The following is a 23,135-nucleotide window of genomic DNA, read 5'->3' on the forward strand; positions in this document are numbered from 1 at the left end:
CTTCATTTTGCATGCACATATCCCACCGACAGGAGGCCCGTAAATGAATCCTTGTATAGCCCTTAGACACATGCAGACATTGGGGGGAGAGGTGGGAGCTTCTATACATCACCACTGGAAAACTGGTCATGGAAAATTGCCAGGGAAGAGCCATCAGGGCTAGAGCAACCTTGGGAAGCGTCGCAGCACGCACACCCCCAGCCACAAAAAAAAAAAGGTGGAAATCCACTTTATCATCTTGCTTCTGGGTTTTGATATGAGAAACTATCTGTCCGTCCATCCACACCCCCCCCCCACTGCAGTATTCGACGCTCGCACAGCACAGGCACCTCCACCCACCTGTTATCATCCCTATTCCCAGATTTTTTTCCCCCTCCCCTCCCACAGGGGGGTTTTGCCTGCCCAGCCGTCTGCCCACACCGCTCTGCCCGTCACCAGGGCACGGGAGTGCCTTCCCCGCTGGAACTGCAGCCGAGCCAGCGTTCCCAGGGATCACATCCTGCTCATTACGGGAGGCCAGACGAAATTAAATTGGGGCCCACTGGTTCTGCCATCTGAACTTCATCACTGCTAAAGATGCAATAAAAGTAATGGCAACAACGAACGAGCCTCTACCAGATGTGTAACTCTATCCAGGGAGATTAAGAGCCGTATTTGGGGTTTGGGTTGGTTTTTTTATTGTTGTTCTCCCCTTTCCACAACTCCATCTTTGCTTGGGAATAGTTGATTACTTGGCCCCCTCTAAGGATGAATGTTAAGAGGGTGATTTTTGGGGGGAGGGGATTAGGATGGAAGGGCAACAACGTTTAATTGACTTGAAGCAGGTACAACATACAACTGAATGATGATGCCTAATCACGCCTGAAATGGGAAAACTAGGTGGGAGGAGAAGCAGAGACTGAAAAAAAAAAAAAAGAAGTAAATGAGGCACCACTCATTTTTGGGGGGATTGGGGGGTGTTCAGCTCATTCCTCAACAAGATTTTATAGTGGAATCAGGTGAAATACCACAGCAGAGCAGGGAGCCCTGGAACAGCAGTGATGTTTAGTAGGTCCTCTGCCTCACCACCAGAAATCCACAGGCAAAGGCTCATCCCTGGGTCTCACCAGCACCCAGAGAGCTCAAAGACACGCAGCAACACAAGAAATGAGATGAAAAACTAAAGTACAGAGCAAAGAGCACAGTTGGTAAAATAACCTCCAACAGCCCAAGGAGGATAAAGCTTCTCTCCACCTTCCCCCAGAGTCCAGTGTCACACTGCCACCCACCAACACCACGATGGTCCCCAGCCTGAGGCTGCTGCTGGTCCCACAGTCACTTAGTAGGACCAAACACAAAGCTGGGGTTGAAACAAAACACAGGGAGTTGTGTGGCTTGAAAACTCATTTAAAGGATTTAGATCTGTTTTCAGATCCCTTCTGGAGAAAGGGTCTCTCATCTCTTAAGAGTCCACAACCCAAATGCATCGCAAATCCAAAACATATATTATTTTGAAAGCAAAATTTAAGTTAAACTTCACAAAATACTTGACCTCTGCTGCATTTTAGCGTCAGGAAAGTGTGCTTAGAAATCAAACACAGCACAGTCAAATCACCTCCAAGTCTTTTTAAACCCAAAGCCTCAAAGGTAAGCTGGGTGATTCCCAGGTATCCCTTCACTTACAAGAGGTTCTCAGCACAGACATTACACCTGTTTGTAACTTTAAGGCAACATGAATTCTGAAGATGTTTTAAAGTCCTAAGAGCTGGGAGAGAGTTTAACACCTATATTAAAAAATAGACATTTTAAGGACTATTTCGTTTTACCTTCAGCACTTCAGAAGAAGACAAATATCACTCCTGTGCTTGGCAGAGCATATTCAGCCATCACCTCTTTGTTATTTCCTGCTTTCCCTGGGAGAAACCCCTGCCTCACGCTGGCTGCTGAAGGAGAGACCAGCCAAGCCAGAGAAAGCAGAGCCCATCACACTTGTTCCACCAGGCAGAGCAGCACAAGGATGGACCAGTTACTCCAGAAGGCATCTGTGAACTGAGCTTGGTCTGCACCCAGAAAAAGTAAGGATCAGACACCTCCAGAAGCAGCCAGCTCACTCAAACCTCTTATAAAGCAGCTTCCCCTCTGGCCTGGGACAGGCCTGATGTAGATATGAACCAGGTGAGTCCTGATTTGCAGCCTGGAGGAGAGAGCAGAGCAACCCCCTTGGCAGTTAATAACTCAATTAGCCCTGATCTGACACAGCTGCTGGCACAGATACCCCAGGGCAGGAGTGGGGGTGCCAGTAGCTAATGGAGCTGCTAAATCCCCACCAGTCATGCACTCACAATCAATAGGATGCTTAATCCAGCAGGATTCACCCTTCCAAGGCTCAAAAACCCCTCATGAGCAGACACAGAGGTGGTAGCACAGGCTGGGATAGGAAGAACCTTTAAAAACATCTTCTAATGATAGAAAAAAAGCTGAGGGTGTGTGTTAGGCTTTTGGGTAGCTTGACCTCAAAGACCAAACCACCTTAAAAGAAGCAGCAATAGCTCCCTTTGGGTCCCTGTGCACCAAGTCCTCCAGGCTCCCAGTGTGGCACTCCTGGGAGGTGCTCCTTCCTCCCACCCCGCCCCCTTGCCAAATTTTAAGGTACCAAAGTGTCTGTGCTTGTGCTGTGCCCAGACCACCATGAGAACTAGAGCCCAAGGCTTTAAAAAAAAACCAAAAGAGCAACCAGCACCCACAGAAAAGGCAACACCGTTTTTTCCTATGGGCGTTTCGCCAGGAGAGAGCCACCCCAAGGGAGGGTCTCACCCAGATTTTAGGAAAGGAGTCGAATTAAACAGAAGTGAGATCGCAGTTCATCCACGAAGCAAATAAATCCACTGGCCCCTGCCCCACGACTCGGCTCCGTCCCGCTGATCCCAGCAGTGGGTGTCCTGGCAGCCTGACACAGCCAGGCAGCCATTCCACTCGCTACCCAGCTGGTTTCTTTCACCAAATAAGGTCCATTCCCACTCGCCGGCACAGACATGAGTAGCTACAGCCTGTAAATCCCATCACAGACAGCGCACAAGCTCACACTTAACCCACCCCCCTGCTCAGCAAAGTGCTGGGGCCCCCAACCAGCAGCTCCAAGCAAGGGATGAGCGTCACTGGCAAGCAGGAAAGCTTGTGCCCCCTGTGCAAAGTCTGGAGCACTCCATGGGAGACACCAGGACACCAACCTGACAGCAGGTCCCCCAGCTCAGGGCAGGGCTCTGCATCCCCTGGCACTGACAGCATCTCCATAGCAAGACTATTGCTCCTCCCCAAATCTGCCTTCTCTTTGCACGGACACTGACGGGCATTACAGACCCCACCAGCCCCAAAAGTACGTGGTTTGAGAGCAGAAATGTAACACGACAGCTGGCATTCATCAGGAGGAGGTGGGTGATGGAGGAGGGAGCTGGGAGGACCCCCCCATCAGCATCACCAAACACCAGTGGGGGTTCACCAGCGCTCAGGTGCCACGGCCATAAGCCCAACTCCTGGTCTAGTTATGTGGGACAGGTCTGTCCCCTGGGGCTGTGCAGCCTCTCGTGCCAAGACCAGCCCTGGTGTAAACTCAGCACTTGGTTTTCTGCAGCCGATACGGGAGTACAGAGTCATACCAACCGCCTGGCCCTTGTTAGCATTAAAAATTAAAGACAGAGCAAACAAAACCTAAAGCTCCAACATTTATTATGGCAATTTCCCACCCACCCACAGACCTACACTGTGTTTTGTTTTATTTTTAATTCATCACATCAGATGTGCCTCCCGAGAAATGGCACATCACGGGGATAACCAACAGGCCGGGTTGTCCATGAGAGCAAGACAGTCTTTTCCACAGGGAAGGGAGCTGGTTGAAGCCATCAATAAGCCCTTGACCTTAGTGGGTGGGTTTGCTTTTTTGTTTTTTCCGTTTGTTTGTTTTTGTTTTTAGAAAATAAAAAAAAAAAAAAGAAACAAATGAACGAAACAAAACAAAAAAAAAAGAGGAAACAAAAAAAAACAACCCCAAAGAAGTGTTGTACTCTATTACAAAATATAAATACGATAGTCTTGCAGGCAGGAGGAGCCCGGGGAGCGCTGCCTTCGGCGGGTGACTCCTCAGGCTCTCCCGGGGATGCGGCGAGCCAGCAGGACAGAGGCCACCTCCGGACGCCGAGACGCCGCCGGCCGCTCGCCCCAGCTTCACCTCCTTTCAGAATTTAAGTGCTCTTGAACTTCCATCCGAAAACTGCCAGACATCCGGGGCTCCCTGGGCGCTGCGCCAGCTGGGGGGGTACGCCGAACCTACAGAGAGCATGGGGACAGAGGAGAGAACAGGTGTGACACGGCCCACGGTGTGAGTCATTCTCTTATCCTACTTCTTTTTTTTTTTGGCTCTCTTTTTTGGCTTTAACAACTAGGACACCCAACTGTCACACAGGGATACGGCAGGATGGAGCCCTTCCTCCTCTCAGGCCACACTCTCGCATCCGGCATCCTCGGCACCATGCAGGAACCACAGGGATCACTTAGGAGGAAAAAAAAAAAACCTCTGGGCTTTACTGAGACACCTGGGCAAGGACCAAACCAGCCTGTCTTGAAACCTCCTCCTATTCTTTCCCAAAACCTCAGGGACTTCCCCCAGCACCCACAGCACATCCAGGTGCTGAAGACCCCGCTAAAGCTGGTACTGTTAATAACGGCACATGGCGGGTGGTTCACGGAGGACTTTTCCCAACTCATTACATGCTGGACGTCGCACGGCCTGGAAGCGCACCCGGCAACAGCAAAGCTCAAGCTGCAAAGCCCCAGCAAAGCCCCCGACTCCAGCAGCACGGGATGTGTCACCAGGACAGCAGTGATTCCCAGCTCCACTCGGAGCACGAGAGCGGCTGCGAGCCACTGCTCGAGGCCCGTCACCAAGCACCGCGTTGCCCCACGCAGCAGACTAAGACCACAGGTGGTGGTGGTGGTGGTGGTGAGGCCGGTGCATCTTCAGCACACCCCCCAAAATCCACCTCCACAGCCCCGCCAGGGAGCTGGTTTCTATGGAAATTGCTTCATTAATACTTAAAAGAGCGGTTGAAGGGTTACACGCGAGCTGCCGTCAGGACTAAACAAGCAGTTCCTTCCTAGGCCACATCTTCACCAGGTGTAAACTGGAGTGTCTCCTCTGAAGCAAAGAGCACGTGCCCCATTTCCCCCCCAGGAGGGCTTGTTGCTGCTGGTGCCTGAGCCCAACAGGTTTCCAGGCTGACGTTAAAGCTGGCTGAGACTTCCAAGGCAGCCAAGAGCGCCACAGCTACCCCAGCCACAAGCACAACACTGCTGCAAACCCTACATCCCTCCAAGGGGCACGGGAGCCTGGGATTCCCCCGTGCCTCCTGCCCCTCCTGGATCCCTGTGGCTCATCTGAAACCAGCAGCCGAGCATCTGGGCTCAGGGAGCAGCATCTCTTCAGCAGCTCTGGCAAAGAGCCCTCTGGGCAGTATCACTCTCCTAGTCAGTACTGCAATTTGCCCATGCACCCGCCAAAAATGGGTTTCAACCTTTATTGGAGGAAAAAAGAGAAGGAGGGAGCTAAAAGAGCAGCTGGTATCTCTTTTCTTTTTTAGTACAAACTCTGCACTTAGATAAACCCCGAAACTGTCTCTCATCAGATATGCCAAAACCTCCTGAATGTCAAGCAAAGACATGGTATCACTTATTCCTGTATTATCTCAGCCCTTGGAAACACAATAAATATGAAACATCTGTACTCTAAATTCTGGATACTGTTTCAGCGCCTTCATTACATTAATCACTCAATTTGGAGGAGACTGAACACTAATGGTGAAGGGGTCTCTGCCACAAAACCACATTCCTCCTTGAAAGTTAACGGGGTTGAGATTTTAACAATAGAGACACTGTTACCCAAATATCACTCTTATTTCTAGAGACATCATCTTTCTCCACAGAGAAAAACAGGGAAGTCTCTGGGGAGCGCAGGTCATGCAAGCACAGGATGCCAAAGTAGCTCGAGAGCACGTGGTGGGGCCTTGGACATCCACACCCCAACCCGGCAAACTCCAGTGGGTTTATCACGCCATTAACTCATTGCCACTGGCAGAAAAACACTACATTTTTCCCAAATTCTGCTTTGGCATGGAGGTGACAGCACGTGGTCGTTTGCAAGCTGCGCTCCTGCCAGCCGGTGTTCAGACAACTTCTACAGGAGCAGGAGCTGCTTCTCCCAAAGCTCCTTCCTCCAAACCACCACCCCAGCCCCGTGTGTGTGTGGCCACAGGGCGACACAGCACCCACAGGGCTCGTTTAGCTCTCAGAAACCTGCAAAATTTAGCTTTTGGAAACGTGTAAATCAAATGCATTGCTGTGCGATTTAATAAATAAATCAATTGTACACTTTCCGCTGGTTAGTCTGGTAGCAGCGCACGGAGCCCAGATCTACCTAGTGCTGCCTGTACACGGATCTCCATGTGGATGCCTGTCTATATGCTTGTACAGCTGATTATTCCATATGTAAAATATAGGAGAGAAAAAAATATACAGAGAAAGGGAGTAGAACGACAACCACCATAGGATAGACACAGGGAACAGCACCCACTCCGAAAGACAGCCAGGCTACGCTCAACCCCAGTCACACCAGCTAACCAGAGTCCTCCAGACAACATCTTGATCATGGTCTGAACCAGCAATAAAAATAATGAGAGAAAGGGAGAGACTGGACTCTGTACAGATACTCCACGGCACGGGATCAGGAGTCGTGTCAGCAAGGCAGCTGCAAAGCGCATCCCTGCAATACACCAGCCCTCCTGGGAACAGCCAGTGTCCATCCTGACACCTCGAGCTCACCACGCTGGTGGCGGGCTCTGCCTCCCCTACACTGTGTTAGGGATCCCTCCCTCCGGCAGTGCCCGCATCCGCACAGCTCCAGCTCCCAAAGGGGGAGCACAGTTCAAGGGCACTGCCAGCGCTTTTCCAGCCCCACTGCAAGATCATCCCACTAGCCCGGACAACGCAACCTTCACTCCTTCTGTCCCAGGATTAAAATGGAGCTTTTTTTTTTTTTTTTTTAAATCTCTCTTATTAAAGGAGCAAGCCTTTTTCTTTAGATACCTATTTCTGTCTTTTTTTAAATCCCAAAGTTTCCCCTTCAGAAGGCGCCGGGCAAAATACAGGCAACAAATGATGCCATCACAAGAAGACAACAGAACAACTGGAAGGTTTTACAAAAATCAAAAAAAGGAAAAAAAAAATATTAAATCCATTACACTAGGAACAGCAAGAGACAATATCACAGCGGTATGTGCTTTAATAAAGTAAAGAGATGCTGCAACATGCAGTATTTGTCAAACTGACAACATATACAGACCCCTAAGGGGGAACAGGGGGGACCTGAACTCCGGGTTTTAGAGACAATGCACATAAACCTGCGATTCCCACCAAAAAAATAAAAGCCCAGGGGAGAAGAGGGGGCAGCTCCCAGCTCCAGCCAGGAGCGGTGCTGGGAGTTTTGGGCTGGGGTCAGTGCAATCCCAGAGCCGCGGTGTTAAGGTCTCAGCCCCCCGAGAGAAATCAGCTCCTGCCCACGCAGCTGATTTCACCCCAGGTCCCCAAAAGCAGCCGGGGACTGGGGAGCCTCTGGGAGGGCTGCAGAGCTTTTTGTTTGCTCACCTCTTCTGCCAAAGCACTGCCAAACAGGGAGGGAAGTCCCTGCTGCAGACCGAGTGAAGGCCAGGGATGCCCGCAGGCTATCGCGGTGAGGGGGTCACAGCTCAGTCCTGAACTAGAGGGGAAAAAAATCCCAAAACTACGGGTCCAGACTGCAAATGCTTTCCACTGGCCGGAAAGCAAACTCCTTAGCCCAAAAATCCTCTTCCTGGGCAGAGGCGGCTTAATTAAGGCCTGGCTGGGTGGCGGGCGCTCCTCGGGGATAGGAGCACGTCCCCCAAAACGCCCCTGTGCGGGACCTTCTCCTACATCCTGCTGCTGGAAGCCACCTCCAGCGTGTGTCAAATGAGGACACCAGAAGCTGACACTGTGTACTTTAAGGTTTTTTTTTTATTTTTTCAATAAAGGGACAAAATGGGTGTATGAACAGGATAATGCAGACAACTGCCAAAAAAACACAGACAGTGGTTTTTCCAATAGAACTTAACAAAGACCAGAAACAAATACAATAAAAAGCCAGGTTGTAATGACCTTTGGTCATCCAAATAATAAAAAAAAAAAAAAAAAAAGTAATAAAAAAAATTAAAAAAAAACCCCCCCCCCCAAAAAAACCCAAAGAAAAATAAAAGATCAAATTAAGTGCCTCTGTTTTGAACAGAGCACATAAGCAATAATAAATAGTGACTCCCATAGTAAAAGATAAAATTTCAAGTTACGACAAACAGCTTTCATTACAGGAATAGAAAAGGCCAATAACAAAATATTCTGCATTGCCATTTACAAAAAAGTATTGACTCAAGCGGGCTTTCTCTTTAATATGCTTTGCATATGAAATTCTTTCCAATCTAAATATAAAGCACCATTTAGTTTTTGGCAATGAAAAAAACTGCAAAACGGTTTTTTTTTTTTTTTTTTTTTTTTTTTTCCCTTTTTTTTTTTGTTTTTTTTTTTTCCTCCTTTCTTTTCTTTTCTTTCTTTTCTTTTCTTTCTTTTACTGCATATGAAGTTTTAAGATGCTGGAATGTCGGGTGATAGAAGGAAAAGGGACATAAAGCACACTACATAACAAACCAACGTTATTAGCTTGCAGTACTGCATACAGTATGGCAGCAGGAAAAAAGAACGAAAAAAGATATGTACACCCCTCTGTGACGGCCAGCAGCGTGACATCGGAACAGGTTTCCCCCAGAGAGCCATTATATGGCCTCGGATCTGTACAATGTCACACTTTTTTTTGTCTTTTTGTCTTTTTTTCTTTTTTTTGAAACATACAAATAATTTGCACTATATTATCCTGCCAAATTAAAAAAATATACTGTGGCAGCCTGTGGTTTTTTTTTTTTTTTCCACTACCAAAAAAGGTACATCGATACCTTTTGAGAGAACAAGCAACAGTTAAAAATACAAGCTTCAATATAAATACTATAGTGCCTACACTAGATGAACATTTAATTCAAATACCATTCTAGAAATACAGAAAAAAGAGACCATAAATGTGTTTTAGCATAGGAATCAACATGAGTGTGCATTTTCCTATATTTAAGTACTATATAATCTTAAACCTTTCCCCAATGCATGTTTTTATACAACCTGAAGAGCTGTGTATATCCAAGGCATAGAATTTCCACTACCATTTTAAAATGAATAACAAGTCTTGTACACCACCAAGACGATGAACCCTAAAATACAGTTTCCCCCTAAACATAATGAAGTGTTGTGGTTTTTTTTTTTAAAATTTTTTTTCCTTAAAAAAATTTTCTTAACATTTATATTTAAAAAAAGGTTTTGTGGCGGTTTTTTCTTTTTTTTCCTCCTTTTTTTTCGTACAAAAAAAAAACCAAAAAAAGAAAAAAAAAAAAATTTCCTTGCACTGTAGGAGCGAAAGCAATCATTCATTTTATGTGAGTGTAGAGTCTGTTTCCATTCACAGCGCTGTAATGTCGCGTCCGAGAAGATAAGCTCATTAGTCAAGTAAATGGCTGGCAAAGTTTGTGGGGTTTTGTGGTTTTGTTTTTTGTTGTTTTTTTTTTTTATGCTCATCAATGAGATCATGTCCGATTTTTATTTTTTTTTTAATTTTTTTTTTTTTTCTCCTCAGCATTCTTGCAACTTTTCCCTTAAAGTATAGACCTGTAAACTGGGAAAATTGTACAGTGCACTTAATTGTCCTATCTGAGCAGTCTTATTTTATACTCAACCTCTGTACCTTCGATTAAAGAAATGATACAGACATCACAGGCAGAGTCAAGTGCTATTTGAACACCAACCGGGGCGGGCGCTAGCTTAAGAATAAAACAAGGAATCCTCTTCCACGTCAACACAAATAGCACACAGAGGATGGGAAAAAAAAAAAAATGAAGGACAACTTTTAGGGAGCACAGACAGATCCTGCTACTCTTTCACTTTTTTTCCTCTTTTTTTTTTTTTTTAAATTTTCTGTTACTTCTTCCAAGTGTCACATTAAAGGCAAGTCTTAATAGCTCATAGTTAATCATCACTGTGTCGATATTAGCTTATACACCTGTTCTAGTTTTAAATGGCAAACAGTACCACATTGTGCTAATAAATCACAATTTATTTATTTTTTTGCTCCCCTATCTGTTACACTCGGTAAAATATTATTGCCAGTCTTTATTTCATTTTTTTTATACGGTATACAGGAGGTCTTAAAGTTTATAATTTGATTGTCAGCTTGACAACCAAGTGGCTCCGGATTTATTTGTTTTGGTGCCAGAATCAATAAAAGATATTATTAAAAGTAAATATCTTCATAAAACGGATTTCCTTTATTGTGTGTTTAATGGTGTTGAAGGGCCTCTGCGCGTTTCACATTCTATTTAATCATCGATGGGGAGGGGGAATAAAAGTTTGGGGAAGGCAGGGGAGGGGAGAAAGATTCTACATCTCGTTTTAAGCTCTCTCCAGGAGCCAAGCGGGCCTTTAGACTGGTATGATCAGTTTGGTTTAAAAATAATAATAATAATAATAGTAATAACACTAGTAATAAAATAATAAAGAGGCAGAGGAAAATGATGATTAACTAGGACTGAGCGGGTCATTTCTTTCTCTTCTTTAGTTTTTTTTCTCTTTCCTCTTCGTTCCTAGGGAGCCGGCGTGGTGAGGGGGCACGAGGCGGACTCGCGCGCCCGGCGGGGAGAGGCTCGACACCGCGACCGACGTGGCGACGAGCTACGCGTGGAGGACGAGCAGAAAGGAGCCATCGGCATCGGCCGCGACAGATCCAAGGCACTCAGATTATTTATTATTATTATTATTATTAGCGTGTGTGTGTGTGTGTGTGTGTGATTGAAACCAAACTAATAGAAATCTACCTCTTCCTGACTGGTTACTTTCCAATTAAAGGCCTTTTTTTAAATTTTTTTTTTATTTATTTATTTATTTTTAACATGTTCCTAAGGGGAACTTTCTTTCTCCAATCGGTGGGTTTATTGTTTCAAGACAGCAATCTAGCTAACGCAACGCTTCTTCGGTGCTATCGGTCCTGTCCGCAGAGGGTTACCCAAAGCGTGTTTTCCTTCGCACGTCACAAAAACAAAACTGTACATGATATGTATTACAGGATGTATGCAGCATGGTCGGTTTTGTTTGCTCTCGGGTTTGGTTTTGTTTCACTTTTTTTTTCCTTTTTATTTTTTTTTTCTTTTTGCCTCCTCCTCCTCTCTCCTCTTTTTTCCTCTTTTTTTTTTTTCTCTTTTTTTTTTTGTTTTTCCCGAACGGAATTGGAAACAGCGATGTGTTTGCTCAGCAACTAATCAGGGACAATTTAAAAACAGCCATAACATACCATACATGCTGTCTAATCCAAAAATAATAAAAAAAAAAAAACCAAACCAACCAAAATAAAAAATAAAAAAAAAAAAAAAAAGAAAAAAAAACCCAACATACACAACATGTAAATTATTGCACAAGAGAAAGGCTCAAAGTTTGCGTAAAATGCAATAGTATTGCCCCGATACAGATCATGCATTCAAACGGTGAGAACAAAAAGAAAATAAACAGGGTGTGCTGGTGACAAGCACTTTCCGAATATCCTTAGCTTCCATGACTTCCATCACAAGGGACTAGAAAACCTCTACGGGGATGCGGGATGGGTTAGGGACCGGGGGTGGATGGGGAGTAGGGGGGGTACGAATATACCTCTATTCAGTTTTTATCTCGTTATTCAAGACTCGATCACTGTGCCATTTTTTCATGTGTTTCTCCAGGGTACTGTACACGCTAAAAGGCATCTTACAAATCTCGCATTTGTAAACGTCCTTTCCCACCTGCCCGTGTGTTTTCATGTGCCGGGTGAGCTTGCTACTCTGGGCGCAGGCGTAGTTGCAAAGCTCACACTTATACGGCCTCTCGCCCGTGTGGCTCCGTCTGTGGACGGTGAGATTACTACAGTTCTTGAAGACCTTCCCACAGTACTCACAAGTGTCGCTGCGTCTGCCCTCTTTTGAGCTGGGCCTGCCAGGGCCCGGGCCACTAATATGGGGGGTGCTCCCTCCGCTTCCCGTGCCGCTGCGGCCTGAGATCCCTCCGTCCAGCTCGCCCGGCGGCGTGGAGAAGCGCAGGCTGCCGTTCTCTGAGGAGTGCTCGGAGGAGGAGGCGAAGGGCGATTGTCGGGAGTCGCCGAAGCTGAGGAAGGGGTCCTTCAGCTGCCGGGAGGCGGCGTAGCCCGCCAGCCACTGGGAGTAAACGTTCTCGGTGTTGGGCATGGCGGCGGCCGGCAGGTCGAACTCCTTCTCCAGCTTGATGCGTTTGGAGAAGGGGCTCAGGGAGCTGGGGCTACCCAGCAGCAGCTTTTTGGACAGGCCCCCCGAGGCGGACTCCCCCGGGGAGCAGCCCCGGCCGTTGACCGCACCCTCGTCGATGCGGTCGGACTCGCCGGCCACCGAGTCTTCATCGCAAGTGTCCCTGTGCACCTCAGGCTCGGGGAGGTGGCCTCGCTTGTGTTTCTCCCCCAGGACCTGGTGGAAGGCCTCGCTGAAGTGCTGCATGGAGCTCAAGACCATGCCCTGCATGACATCCGGCATCGACCGGCCCTCCTCGCCAGCCCGCGAGCTGTTCTCGTGGTGGCGGGCCGCCTCCAGGCTCATTCCGAAGCCATAGTCCGGCCTGTCGCTCTCGTTCAAGTCCTCCTCCTCTTCCTCCTCCTCCTCCTCCTCTTCCTCCTCCTCCTCCTCCTCTTCCTCATCCCCGTTCTCAGGGATCATGTTGGGGTCGTTCTCGCTCTTGAACTTGGCCACCACGGACTTGAGGGCGCTGCTGGCGCTGCCCACCAGGTCGCTGGTGCCCGGCTCAGGGGAGCTGGCGGTGGAGAGCCCATCGTCCGACTTCACTGTCATGGGGGAGGACTTGTGCATGTGGGTCTTCATGTGGCGCTTCAGCTTGCTGGCCTGCGTGCAGGCGTGGTCGCAGAGGTTGCACTTGTAGGGCTTCTCCCCGGTGTGGCTCCGGCGGTGGACCACCAGGTTGCTCTGAAACTTGAAGGTCTTCCCGCAGAACTCGCAGGACTTGGACTTCATGGGGGGCTGGGAGGGAGGAGGAGCAGACTGCAGAGGAGGAAGGGGCGGCGTGGCCAGGAACGGGGGCTTGCTGCCGGGCTGGAAGGGCTGCAGCAACCTTTGCATAGGGCTGGGCCGGCTCGGGGACAAGGGTGGGCTGGAGGTGTTGCCGGCCAGCTCCCGCAGCCTCCGGGAGAAATCCATAGCGGGGGGCTCCATCGCCATGGGGTTCAGTCGCAGCACCCTGTCAAAGGCACTAGGGTGATGGGTGGCCAGAGCCATTTCTTCCGCACCCAGGCGCTCAATGCGATGCGGATCCAAATGGTGCCTCGGGGGAGGGCTAAAGAGGGGCGGCGTGGGTGGGAAACGCCCTTCTCCCAGCCCCGACGCCTCCCTCGAGACCGAGCCGGGTATTCTGAGCAGGTTAAAAGGGTTATTGTCTGCAATGTGAATCCCGTGGAGAGGTGGCTGGGAAGGGCACTCTGCACCTAGTCCTGTTGGGATACCAACCCGTGGCGTCAGGGGGCTGCCGTGCTCGCTTTCTAGGTAGATCCGTAAGCCGTGCGTGTTCTGTGCGTGCTGCAAGAGGAACCAGGCGCTGTTGAAAGGCTGTTTACAAGTCGTACACGTGTAGCTGCTGGGCTCGTCTTTACCTGCAAAATAACACAACAAGCAGCGTCAATCTCCGGCCGTCCACCGGCGGGCGAGAGCTCAACTCCCCGCCTAAGCTCCTCTCCTCTGGGGCACTCAGGAGCTGGGGAAGGGACATCTCAGCTCAGGTGCAGGGATAGAGGAATTAAGGGGCGCAACACAAAGGTCCAAACCCACCCAAAGCATATCCACCTCCTCCCAACCATCCCCAGCTCCCGGTTCAAAACTAAACAGTGGCAGGTAAGCACAGCACGAAACAAGCTGTGAAAAAAAAGGAGGTATTAAAGTCAATCAGCGCCAGCTCCAGCTCAGCAGACTTTGTGCTACAAGAGGCTGCATGTATTTGAGGGGGGGGGGTAAATAAATAAATATAAAATAAATAAATCCCCCTCTGAAAAGCACTCACACGGATCAGTTCAAAGCAGCAACCCAAAGCAACACAACTGCTAGCAAGCTGGGCATCAACACGTTATTATTAGTCTCCTCCTTGTTTTGAGACTAACAATGTGTACAAAATTAGGCATCAGCTTCTGCTCCTTAGCACAGATTCCACTCTGGGGCAAATTAAAAAAAAAAGAAAAAAAAAGGAAGCATGGGACAGGGAAAGGGGAAGGCAGCGGGAGCGGCAGCTCCGCCAGGGAAAGAGCTGGAGGGTGGCCAGGAGGCCTGGCCGAGCGCCCTGACGGAGCCGCATTATTTCTCTCGCGCTGAAAAGGAAGCTGAGGATGGTAAATGCCACTTTGGCAAGTAGCAAGCTAACTCTATTTCATGATAATTTATTTTTGGAGATAACACGGACATTATAAAAGAGCAACCAACTAATAAATAACTAAACAAAAAGCCGGCTAATAATGACAGCAGAAAGCAGCCCCTTCTAATGTACGGCAAAACAAAGGGGGATGAATAACTTTTTGAGGGCCGGCACCCGCGAGGAAAGAGTGGTGTGAGATATGGCGAAGGTGAGTGTGCTTTTATTGATTACTGGGATTGTGAAAATAATTCACTTTCACCCCCACACAGATGCTCTTTGCTAAATGCTGGTAAACTGAAACCGGAGCTAAGAGAAGGATAAAAATTCATTTCCAGCCTTGTCCAGCAGTCCTCACAGAGCTGCTGTTTAGGGATATTGTAAAAAATTAACACGGTGTTGAGGTTTGCTGAGGAATAAACCAGGAGCCCTCTACGGGCATCAGCACTAGGGGTGATACCAGCCTTCACCACATACTCCTGCACTGACCCAACACTCACATTCCAAGGAATCCGCTCCCTAGGCTAAACAGGCTGTTAGGGTAAACAGGCTGCACTGAGAGTTGCCCCCATTAGGTTTCCCCTATTTGCTTAATATGAAGAAGAGGAAAATTAAATAACCAAATCAGGCAGATTTGGAAAGAAAATGTCCACATTTTCTCGCTTTATCTGCACCCGTCATGTTTCCTATCTCACTTGAGAGGAAGGGAAGAAAAGCTTCACGTGCACATTTTCTTCCTCAAGTGAGCTGAGTGATGATCTGGGGGTACGAGATGGAACTAGATACCTTTAGATATCTTTAACTAGACCTCTTACCCCTTCCAACCCAAACCATCCCGTGGATCCTATGAGATCCAGCACTGGCTGTACTGCTCCATCCCAGCTTTCCTCCCTGCTCTGCTGCTTTTCTACGTTTGGCCTGAGAAGCTGAATCAGGCAGAGCAAAGAGATTCAATCGTCTACAGCAGGCGTTTAACACTTTAATCACTTTAAAAGCCCTTGGAATAACATTTAACGTTTCATCCTGAAGCCAGAATAAAATGCACTGTGGTGTTTAGCACGTGCCAGGCGTGTGAGCTCAGATACATGCTTAAATCTGCTGAAATTAAGAGGGAAATTCAATTGGACTTTCACATTCCTATGCTCAGAGAAAAAAAAAACCAAAATCTTAAACAGGAAAATTTCATCTTGCTTCACCATAATGAAGTGTAAGTTTTTAACACCGCAGTAGGAGCTAACAACGTAACGCTACCTTGCCTCTCTACCTTTATAGATCAGGTCAGAGAAAACAGCATTTTATCTTATAATGAGGATACAACATCGAGCTTTCGCTACCACATTTTAGTATTCCCATCAACTAGATATTCCAGATCATAAGGGCAGCTCGTGTAATCATAATGTCAATGAGAAGGGCTGTTACGACTGAGACTAAAGATTACATGGAAAACGCTGCTTTGAAACTGGTAATTATTACCAGTCCACTAATAGCAAATGATGCATTACAGTTTCACCGTATAATCTGTATTTCACTCAGCTCCTGCCAGTACAGCCTTATTATATTACAGCGCTCACAAATTCTAAATTCCTAAACTACAGTCATCAATAAATGCGTTACTTGCCATAATTTGCGAAATTACTTTGTTCATAACATCTTCGACTGTTATAAAGACTGGAATTGATTTCCTGCGTGGCAAAATTAGGGCTACATTGATTTAGTGGAGTGTAAAATGTAAGATTATTCTTCATGTGCTTGCCTGAAAAACAAGTTTTCAATTCACCATCCGTGTTTGGTAATTAAGACAATAATTTAAATTTAAAATCATGTTTATGTACAAAACTCCCCTAAACAAAGCACCATTTTCAAGGGAGCAACGTAAAACCAGGCAATAAAATAAAGGAGCGAAACAGTTAAAATCCACTGGCCATTTGTCTCCACCTCCTGCTTTGAAGAGACGTGATTTCTAATTTGTCTATTAGTGCCTGATTAATTATGAAGGCTATTGACTGACCATATCACCACCTAGAGATACGTTCCAGTCTGCTGCAGCCTTGCCAAGCTGCAGGAATTATGGCACTAATCCACGCGTTGCCCGTCAGCGATGAGACAGGTCTTTACACTGCCACAGCGATCCCTGGTTTTGGAATGGATGTGCCTTCCCTTCCTCCCATCCCACCACCATATTTTTTTTTTTTAGTACAGTGTTTGGGTCCTCTCAAAAGTCAGATGGGATTGCAGGACCCAAAGGCTGTGTATCCACTGATGTCTCCCAGCTATGGGCCAGCCCTGTGTCCACAAAGGCTTCCCAGCCAACACATCTGGGCGAGACCACGGGCAAGCAAGGTGGGTGTCACAGCAGGGAGATGCAGCAGCTGCTGCTGGCCAAGGACAGAGCTGGAGAACGTCCCACAGGGCTCTTGTGCTTCATCGTCCACCGGGACAATGTGATGGATGTGTTATCCACTGTGATATCATCAGGGCTTCAGCCGATTTCCAAGAGGCTACCAGGAATCCCCCATATCCAGATGCAAAAGCTGGTCACTGCTGAACCACCCTCCTTGGCCACCAGCAGCAGGGCTGGAGCTCACATCCTCCTCGGTTGCTTCACATCGAGGAATTCAAGGCTGGAAGGGCCCACCAGCCCTTACTCTCTACCTTTCCTCTGTCACCCTGTGACCAACACGGTGCCTTTCAGTAAAGCATGACCTCCTCAGCATCACAAACCATCTGTAGGGCAAAGCACAAAATCCCAGTGAAAACTACTCAAACCAGTTCAGAAGACATGAAAAACACCCCCTGCTTGCCACCACTGTCAGTTCCCACAGCTAACCACACTTACAGACGGGTACTGGGATCCACCTGAATTTCTCTGGCTCCAACATCTACCTGTTCTCTTTTTTGATTTTTTTTTTTTTTGTGGCTGATACACTGAAAAGCTCTTGGTGCACAGTAGGCCCCCCTCATGCACAGCAAGGGTACTTGTGCAACCAAAAATCAAGCCACACTTCAAAATTTAGTTATTTTTCCACCCCTTCATCCTCCTCCACTACTCAAGGACCAGCCTAGCCCTTCTCACACTGGCACCATGCTGGGAAAGAGCTGATTTTCCTCTAAGCCTCCCACAGAGCTGCTGCCTTCTAGAGTACCGTACTCCAGCTGTGTGAGCATGGCCCCGATTCTGCTCTTCTAGCCAAGGAGCACAGCAGGCTGTACCCAGTGTGTTCTCAACACACTCTTCTTGACAGTCTGCCCAGGCCACCCCATAAACCCACCCCTCTTGCTCTTCACCCGTCCACCCACCTCTGCTTCACCCACGAAGCGAATCAGCCACAATTGCATATTAATTTCCAGATCACCAATGAAGCACTAACCATCCCTGTGGCCCCTGCCGACCTCTCCAGCTAAGCCCCCACATTCCCAAATCTACTGGCCAGCTCTGAATCGCCTGTGCCAGCAGTACCACCCAGTGCTCAGTCCTCCCATGCACAATATCACAAGGCGCTGCGTCCAACATCATGCAGAGTCTATTTCATCTACATTTATCAACCAAAGTTGTCACCTAGAAGAATGAAATCAGCTTTATTTAACAAGATCTATATTCCATAAATCTAAGTTGAGTGGCACGAATTATATTTCTATCCCTTAATTCTTTATCAATTGAATCTTATGTTGGCTCTTCAATTATTTTGCCCAGAAGAGATAAGCAAAGTGTTGCCAACTCTCCCACATTACCCTGACCAGCTCTTGACATCATTTTCTCAGTCCATAAGCTTTTTGAAAAACTAGCATCACATGTCAACTCTTTGGAGTTTCTTGGGTGCAAGCTGTCAGGGCCTTTTTGTTTAAAAGTATTTCTCTCCACTGTACCTTGTATAAAATTCTCCTTGGCTACTAATGAGCTAGAAAAATCGTCACCACCCACCCATGACACAGAAACACAGCAAGGCTCCTTTCCAGGTCTACAGCAGAAGTTTTTAACAAAAATTTCTACTTTACTGTTTCTTCCATCTATCACTTCTCTTTTCTCCAGAATCCTGAGGAGCCTTCTCTCCCCTTCTCCCCATCGGTGCCAGGCACGAGTTTTCCTCGGCATCTTCAGCTCCCCTGACCAGGCTCTCTAGCCGTCATGGCTTCTCACTGCGATTGATTGTTATCCATTTTCCATTTTTTTAATTGTCATATATTGATTTTTTTAATATCTAATTGCTGTTCTCATCTCGCCACTGAAGCGAGTGAAGTGGGTTTTGGATTTGGGCCAAAGTTGTCCTCTCCTTCCTGGACAGCTCATCAACTCTTTACAAATAGCTTCCAATTACCATTCGCTTTTTTGCGTGTACATTTTTCCTCCCAGTCAATTTTACTGCTCATTTTCTTCCTATTTGGGAAATTACCCCTTCTGGAGAATTACACAAGGATACCACGTACCAAATGCAAACCTGGGGTTAAGATGACACCTGACTGGTCTCACCCAGTGAAGCCTCACCCACCACTACGTATTTATTCCTCCTGTACATCCCAGTCAGCAAAAGACTAGTGACAAGGCACAGCATTTCACTATGGCACGAATTTTTTAAGTGCTTCTTGAGTTATTGGCTCCTGCCTTAAAAAAAATGCAGCAGAACAGCTCTTGCCTGCCATGCCCTGAAAAGAAGTGACTTAACCAGTGACACACAAGTGACAGATTTAGCTTCTGATCCGCAAAATGTTAACAAATGAGCGGGATGGATACTGGCATTTGAGTGCCTTTAAGGGCAGTTGGCACAATTACTCGGTAAAATATGAAGAGATGGCTGCTTTCACCATTAAGGGGCTTTTTTTATATTAAGGAAAAGCTGGTGGTTCTGGACTGTGCTCACAGATACACGCAGCGTGCTCAAAGTCCGAGTTGAAGCAAGCCAACACCTCCAGGCACATTATAGCTGGCTCTGAGTAAGGCCCAAAGCCATGTCCAGAGCCACCAGCAGCAAAGCCAGACAAGATGCTGGGGAGAAGACCAGCTGGGAGGAGAAGCTGTCAGCTAGATGCCACTGCTGGGAGGGGAAAAAAAAAAAAATTAAAAAAAAAAAAAGATTTCTGGAGCTAGGCATGCAAGTTCAGGCATTGCCAAGTGAGTAATGGAATAATCTGCATGCGTGTGCCAATGTGCTTTGGAAGAGCTTCCTTCGTTTCTCAAAAGTCAGGGCTGGATCCAGGAAAGCTGCTCGCCGGACACACCAGCGGCTTCACAGAAGAGCAGCGCTGAAATACCACACAGAGCAACATCCTCTCAGTGCCCCTGCCCCAGACAGGCAGCCCAGGGTGCAGGACACTGCTGGGTAAGGAGTGAGATACTGATAAGTGTCTTGTACCCCAGGGCATCTCAGGGGCTGTAACAAACCTGCAGTATCAGACACCCCAGTTTTCCCAGTGTTTTCACAAACAAACCGGCAGCGAAAGCAGCGACTGCAGACGTGCCAGTGGTGTTCACGAAGATTTCATTCAAGCTGCAGATTTACTCCCTCAGAGAAATCCCTGTGCCAGAGAAAGCTCCGAGCAGACCAAGATTTGGCCTTTGCTGCCTGGATGGTCCAGCCCTTGCTCTCAGCAGCATCCCCACTACAGTCCAGCACCACGAGCCTTGGTGGTTTAGCTCCTGTGTTCTCCTTCACCTTCCTAAAACCTAAAACCCACACCTGTAAACAAAGCCAAGGAGTCTTTACCAGGTTACCTGCACCTACAGGGCACACACACACCTTTCACTATCAAACTGCAAAGATAAAAGTGACTCAAACACCTGCAACCTGCAGTAAGCATCCCCCTCCCTCTCTTCTGTTCACCACCAAACAATTATGGGAGCAAGAGCCTGAGCCAAACCCAGGAACTTCTTTATTCAGCTTTAATGTCAACTGACTGCTTGATTTTTTGGACTGATAAATTTGGAGTTGTTATGGTATTTAAAGGGGGGAAGAAAAAAAATCGAGTTAATTGTTACCACTTGTACTTGATTCAGTTCTTCTCCATCTGGCTTGTCAAATATCTCTCTCTTTTTTTTTTTTTTCCCCTCTCTCTCTTTTGGAAATCCACACTGTTGAAATTCCTTTCAACTGAAAACTAGAGAAGTGAAACAGTTGGGACACAGGAAGCGTCGCAGGGCTGGGAGATAAGTGGGTCCACTCCATGCCTGCAGCAGCCCAACTTCTCCCTTGGTAAGGAAGAGCTGCTCTGGCATGACTCACCTTTTCCTGGTAGTGGTAGCACCAGTGTAGATGGGAAACCATAACTGTCCAAACATTTTTTTTTCCCCCCTTCTTGCACTAATTCTCCCTCCTGATCCTCCAGATTGCAAAAGGATTGTAATTAACCTGGCCCGTCATTAACTGTTTTTAAGTAGCTGTTACGGCACTGTGAGCATCAGCATTGTCACTGCTGTTGTCATAATAATTAGAATAATATTAAGTAACAACAGTAGCTGAATTTATGTACAAGAGGGTACTTCCTCTCTAACCTTTTTTTCTTTATCATGATATGAACCAGATTCAGAAACACTGAAAAAGGAGAATATCCCCAAAACTCTGAAGGAAGTTGTGCAGTATTGCTTGTAAAACAAGAAGTACCATCGCTGTTCTGTCTTTGAAAAAATAAGATTCTGCTAATTGAGTCCACTTTCTTTACGCACAGGCCTGGTGGAGAGTCTTGGGAACCAGATTAGTTGTGAAAATGTCAAAAAATCCAGAAGAAATTTTGCTTCACAGGACCCTCAACATACTACTTGCCATCTTTACCAGATTTTCCTTACTTATGATTTATTGATAAATGATATTTCTGAAATGGATATTCAGTGTTGAAATTGATATATCAATATTGATATCCCTGAAATTATTTTTTGCCCGCAAATTCAGACTTCCTGAAATCATATTAATAAAACTGGGAAAATACTTTCTAAACCAAGTACCAGTAATGCCATTTCTTCCCATTATAGCTCCTTTTAAAAACCCTCTTTTAAGGAAGAACCAGGACAAAACATTAATGCCATGAACCCAAACTTCAAAAAGAATCCCAAGCCCCAGCAACAGAAGAACAACAGCACAGTTGGCATTGCTTTGCCAGTCCAAGACTTAGACTGGAGTTAAGAATTGCAAGAATTCACCATTTTCTCTCAAAGCCCCATTTTCACTGGGTTTTGCAGCAATGCTCAAGCTTCCACAAAACAGAAGTTTTTTTGGGCCTGAGGAAAGAGCAGGTGGGAAGGGATGGAATCAGGGAGACCTGTCCCTCCCTGCAGAAGAAATGGAGATTTCACGGACGACCATTTTGGTTGCAGCCTCAACATATTCTGACTATTTACTCAGCCTAAGAAGAACCAAACCCAACACACTTAAATTCCCCCTTCCAAAAAAATATTTCTTTAACAACAAGCAACAAAACACACGGTTTGCCAAAGCCATGATGGGGAGAAACAGGGTGCTGGGGTCCCACCGGAGCACGCCAGCGCTGCCAGGAACACCGGCCTGACCTCAACGTCTGTCACCATTTTCAAGGCGATTACGATTTGGCCACCAAGAAAACCTGCTTCGAGCTCCAACTTGGCAAGTAAGGTATGAGGCTGAGACTGATTTTGTGCTTTTTTAAAACTTGAGGGGGGTGGAAATCTGTCGCGTCTCGATTAGCGAGGAGCAGAAGAAACCTGTCATGGGAAAACAACACTGGGCTTGAAATTCAGCTTTGAATGAAGTTCTAAAAGAAACCCCTCAAGCAAAGACAACCTAACCAAGTACACGTATGTAACCCTATACACTGATGCTTGCAGGGATGGATAAACAGAGGTAATGCAGGCCATAGCATCACATGAGTAACAGCTCCATTAAACACCAACACCAGTGTGGGACCTAAAGGATGAACTACATGGTGTCAGCCCTGTAGGAGGAACACCCCACTGATACCACCTCATAGCTCTGAAAACATCCTTAGCAAAGTAACCAACATCCCAGATGCCATCCCTGGAAGTCTTCAAGGCCAGGTTGGATGGGCACTGAGTAACCTGGTCTAGTGGAAGGTGTTCCTGCCCATGGCAGGGGGTTGGAATAAGATGACCTTTAAGGTCCCTTTAACCCAAACCATTCTATGATTCTTCGATGCGCAGCCTTCCCTGCCTGCCTCTCCCGAGCGCAGGCACAGGGATTGTAAAGGAATGGAGTCAAACAGAGTGGCCTGGGATTGACACCTTCTAAATCAGTTCCTCTGGACCTACCTGGCACCAGGTGTGTCCCCATCTGGAAGGTCTGCCTGAGCTGTGACCTTCCAAGGACCAAGCATCACCCCAAAAAGAGCATCAAACTCCTTTCCCAGCCTATCCTGATTATCCAGTAAACAGTACCTGGCTACAACAGTCTGCAATTATGCATTTACCCAGTAGCTGCTGGGGACAATCACGTCAATAATTCCCTTTTTAAATGCAGTGTTGTAATTATACAGCTACAAAGAGCTTCCAAATCATTTCATTCACTCGTACACCTACACGATGAATTGTTTCCTTTTCTACTGTTTTCTCTCTGGCTGGCAGCACCTGAAGGACAGGCAGGGTA

The 23,135-nt window shown here is 47.0% G+C and overlaps 1 protein-coding gene across 7 annotated transcripts in view; it reads right to left on the bottom strand.

Moving 5' to 3' along the window:
- Positions 1–4,013: 4,013 nt before the first annotated feature.
- Positions 4,014–23,135, bottom strand: part of BCL11A (BCL11A, BAF complex component) — a 130,165-nt gene continuing 111,043 nt past the window's right edge. For 4 of the 7 annotated variants that reach the window (XM_027653833.1, XM_027653829.1, XM_027653831.1 and 1 more), the window contains one exon: positions 8,594–13,831. In XM_027653833.1, the coding sequence (XP_027509634.1) occupies positions 11,826–13,831 (2,006 nt within the window). In that variant the 3' untranslated portion in view covers positions 8,594–11,825. Of the gene's footprint in view, positions 4,300–8,593; positions 13,832–23,135 lie in introns of those variants that run through there. The other 3 variants (XM_027653830.1, XM_027653832.1, XM_027653834.1) reach the window with 2 other exon arrangements.

This window comes from Corapipo altera, unplaced genomic scaffold (genome assembly GCF_003945725.1).
Source record: "Corapipo altera isolate COAL_440 unplaced genomic scaffold, ASM394572v1 70, whole genome shotgun sequence".
In the NCBI taxonomy this organism is placed as follows: domain Eukaryota; kingdom Metazoa; phylum Chordata; class Aves; order Passeriformes; family Pipridae; genus Corapipo; species Corapipo altera.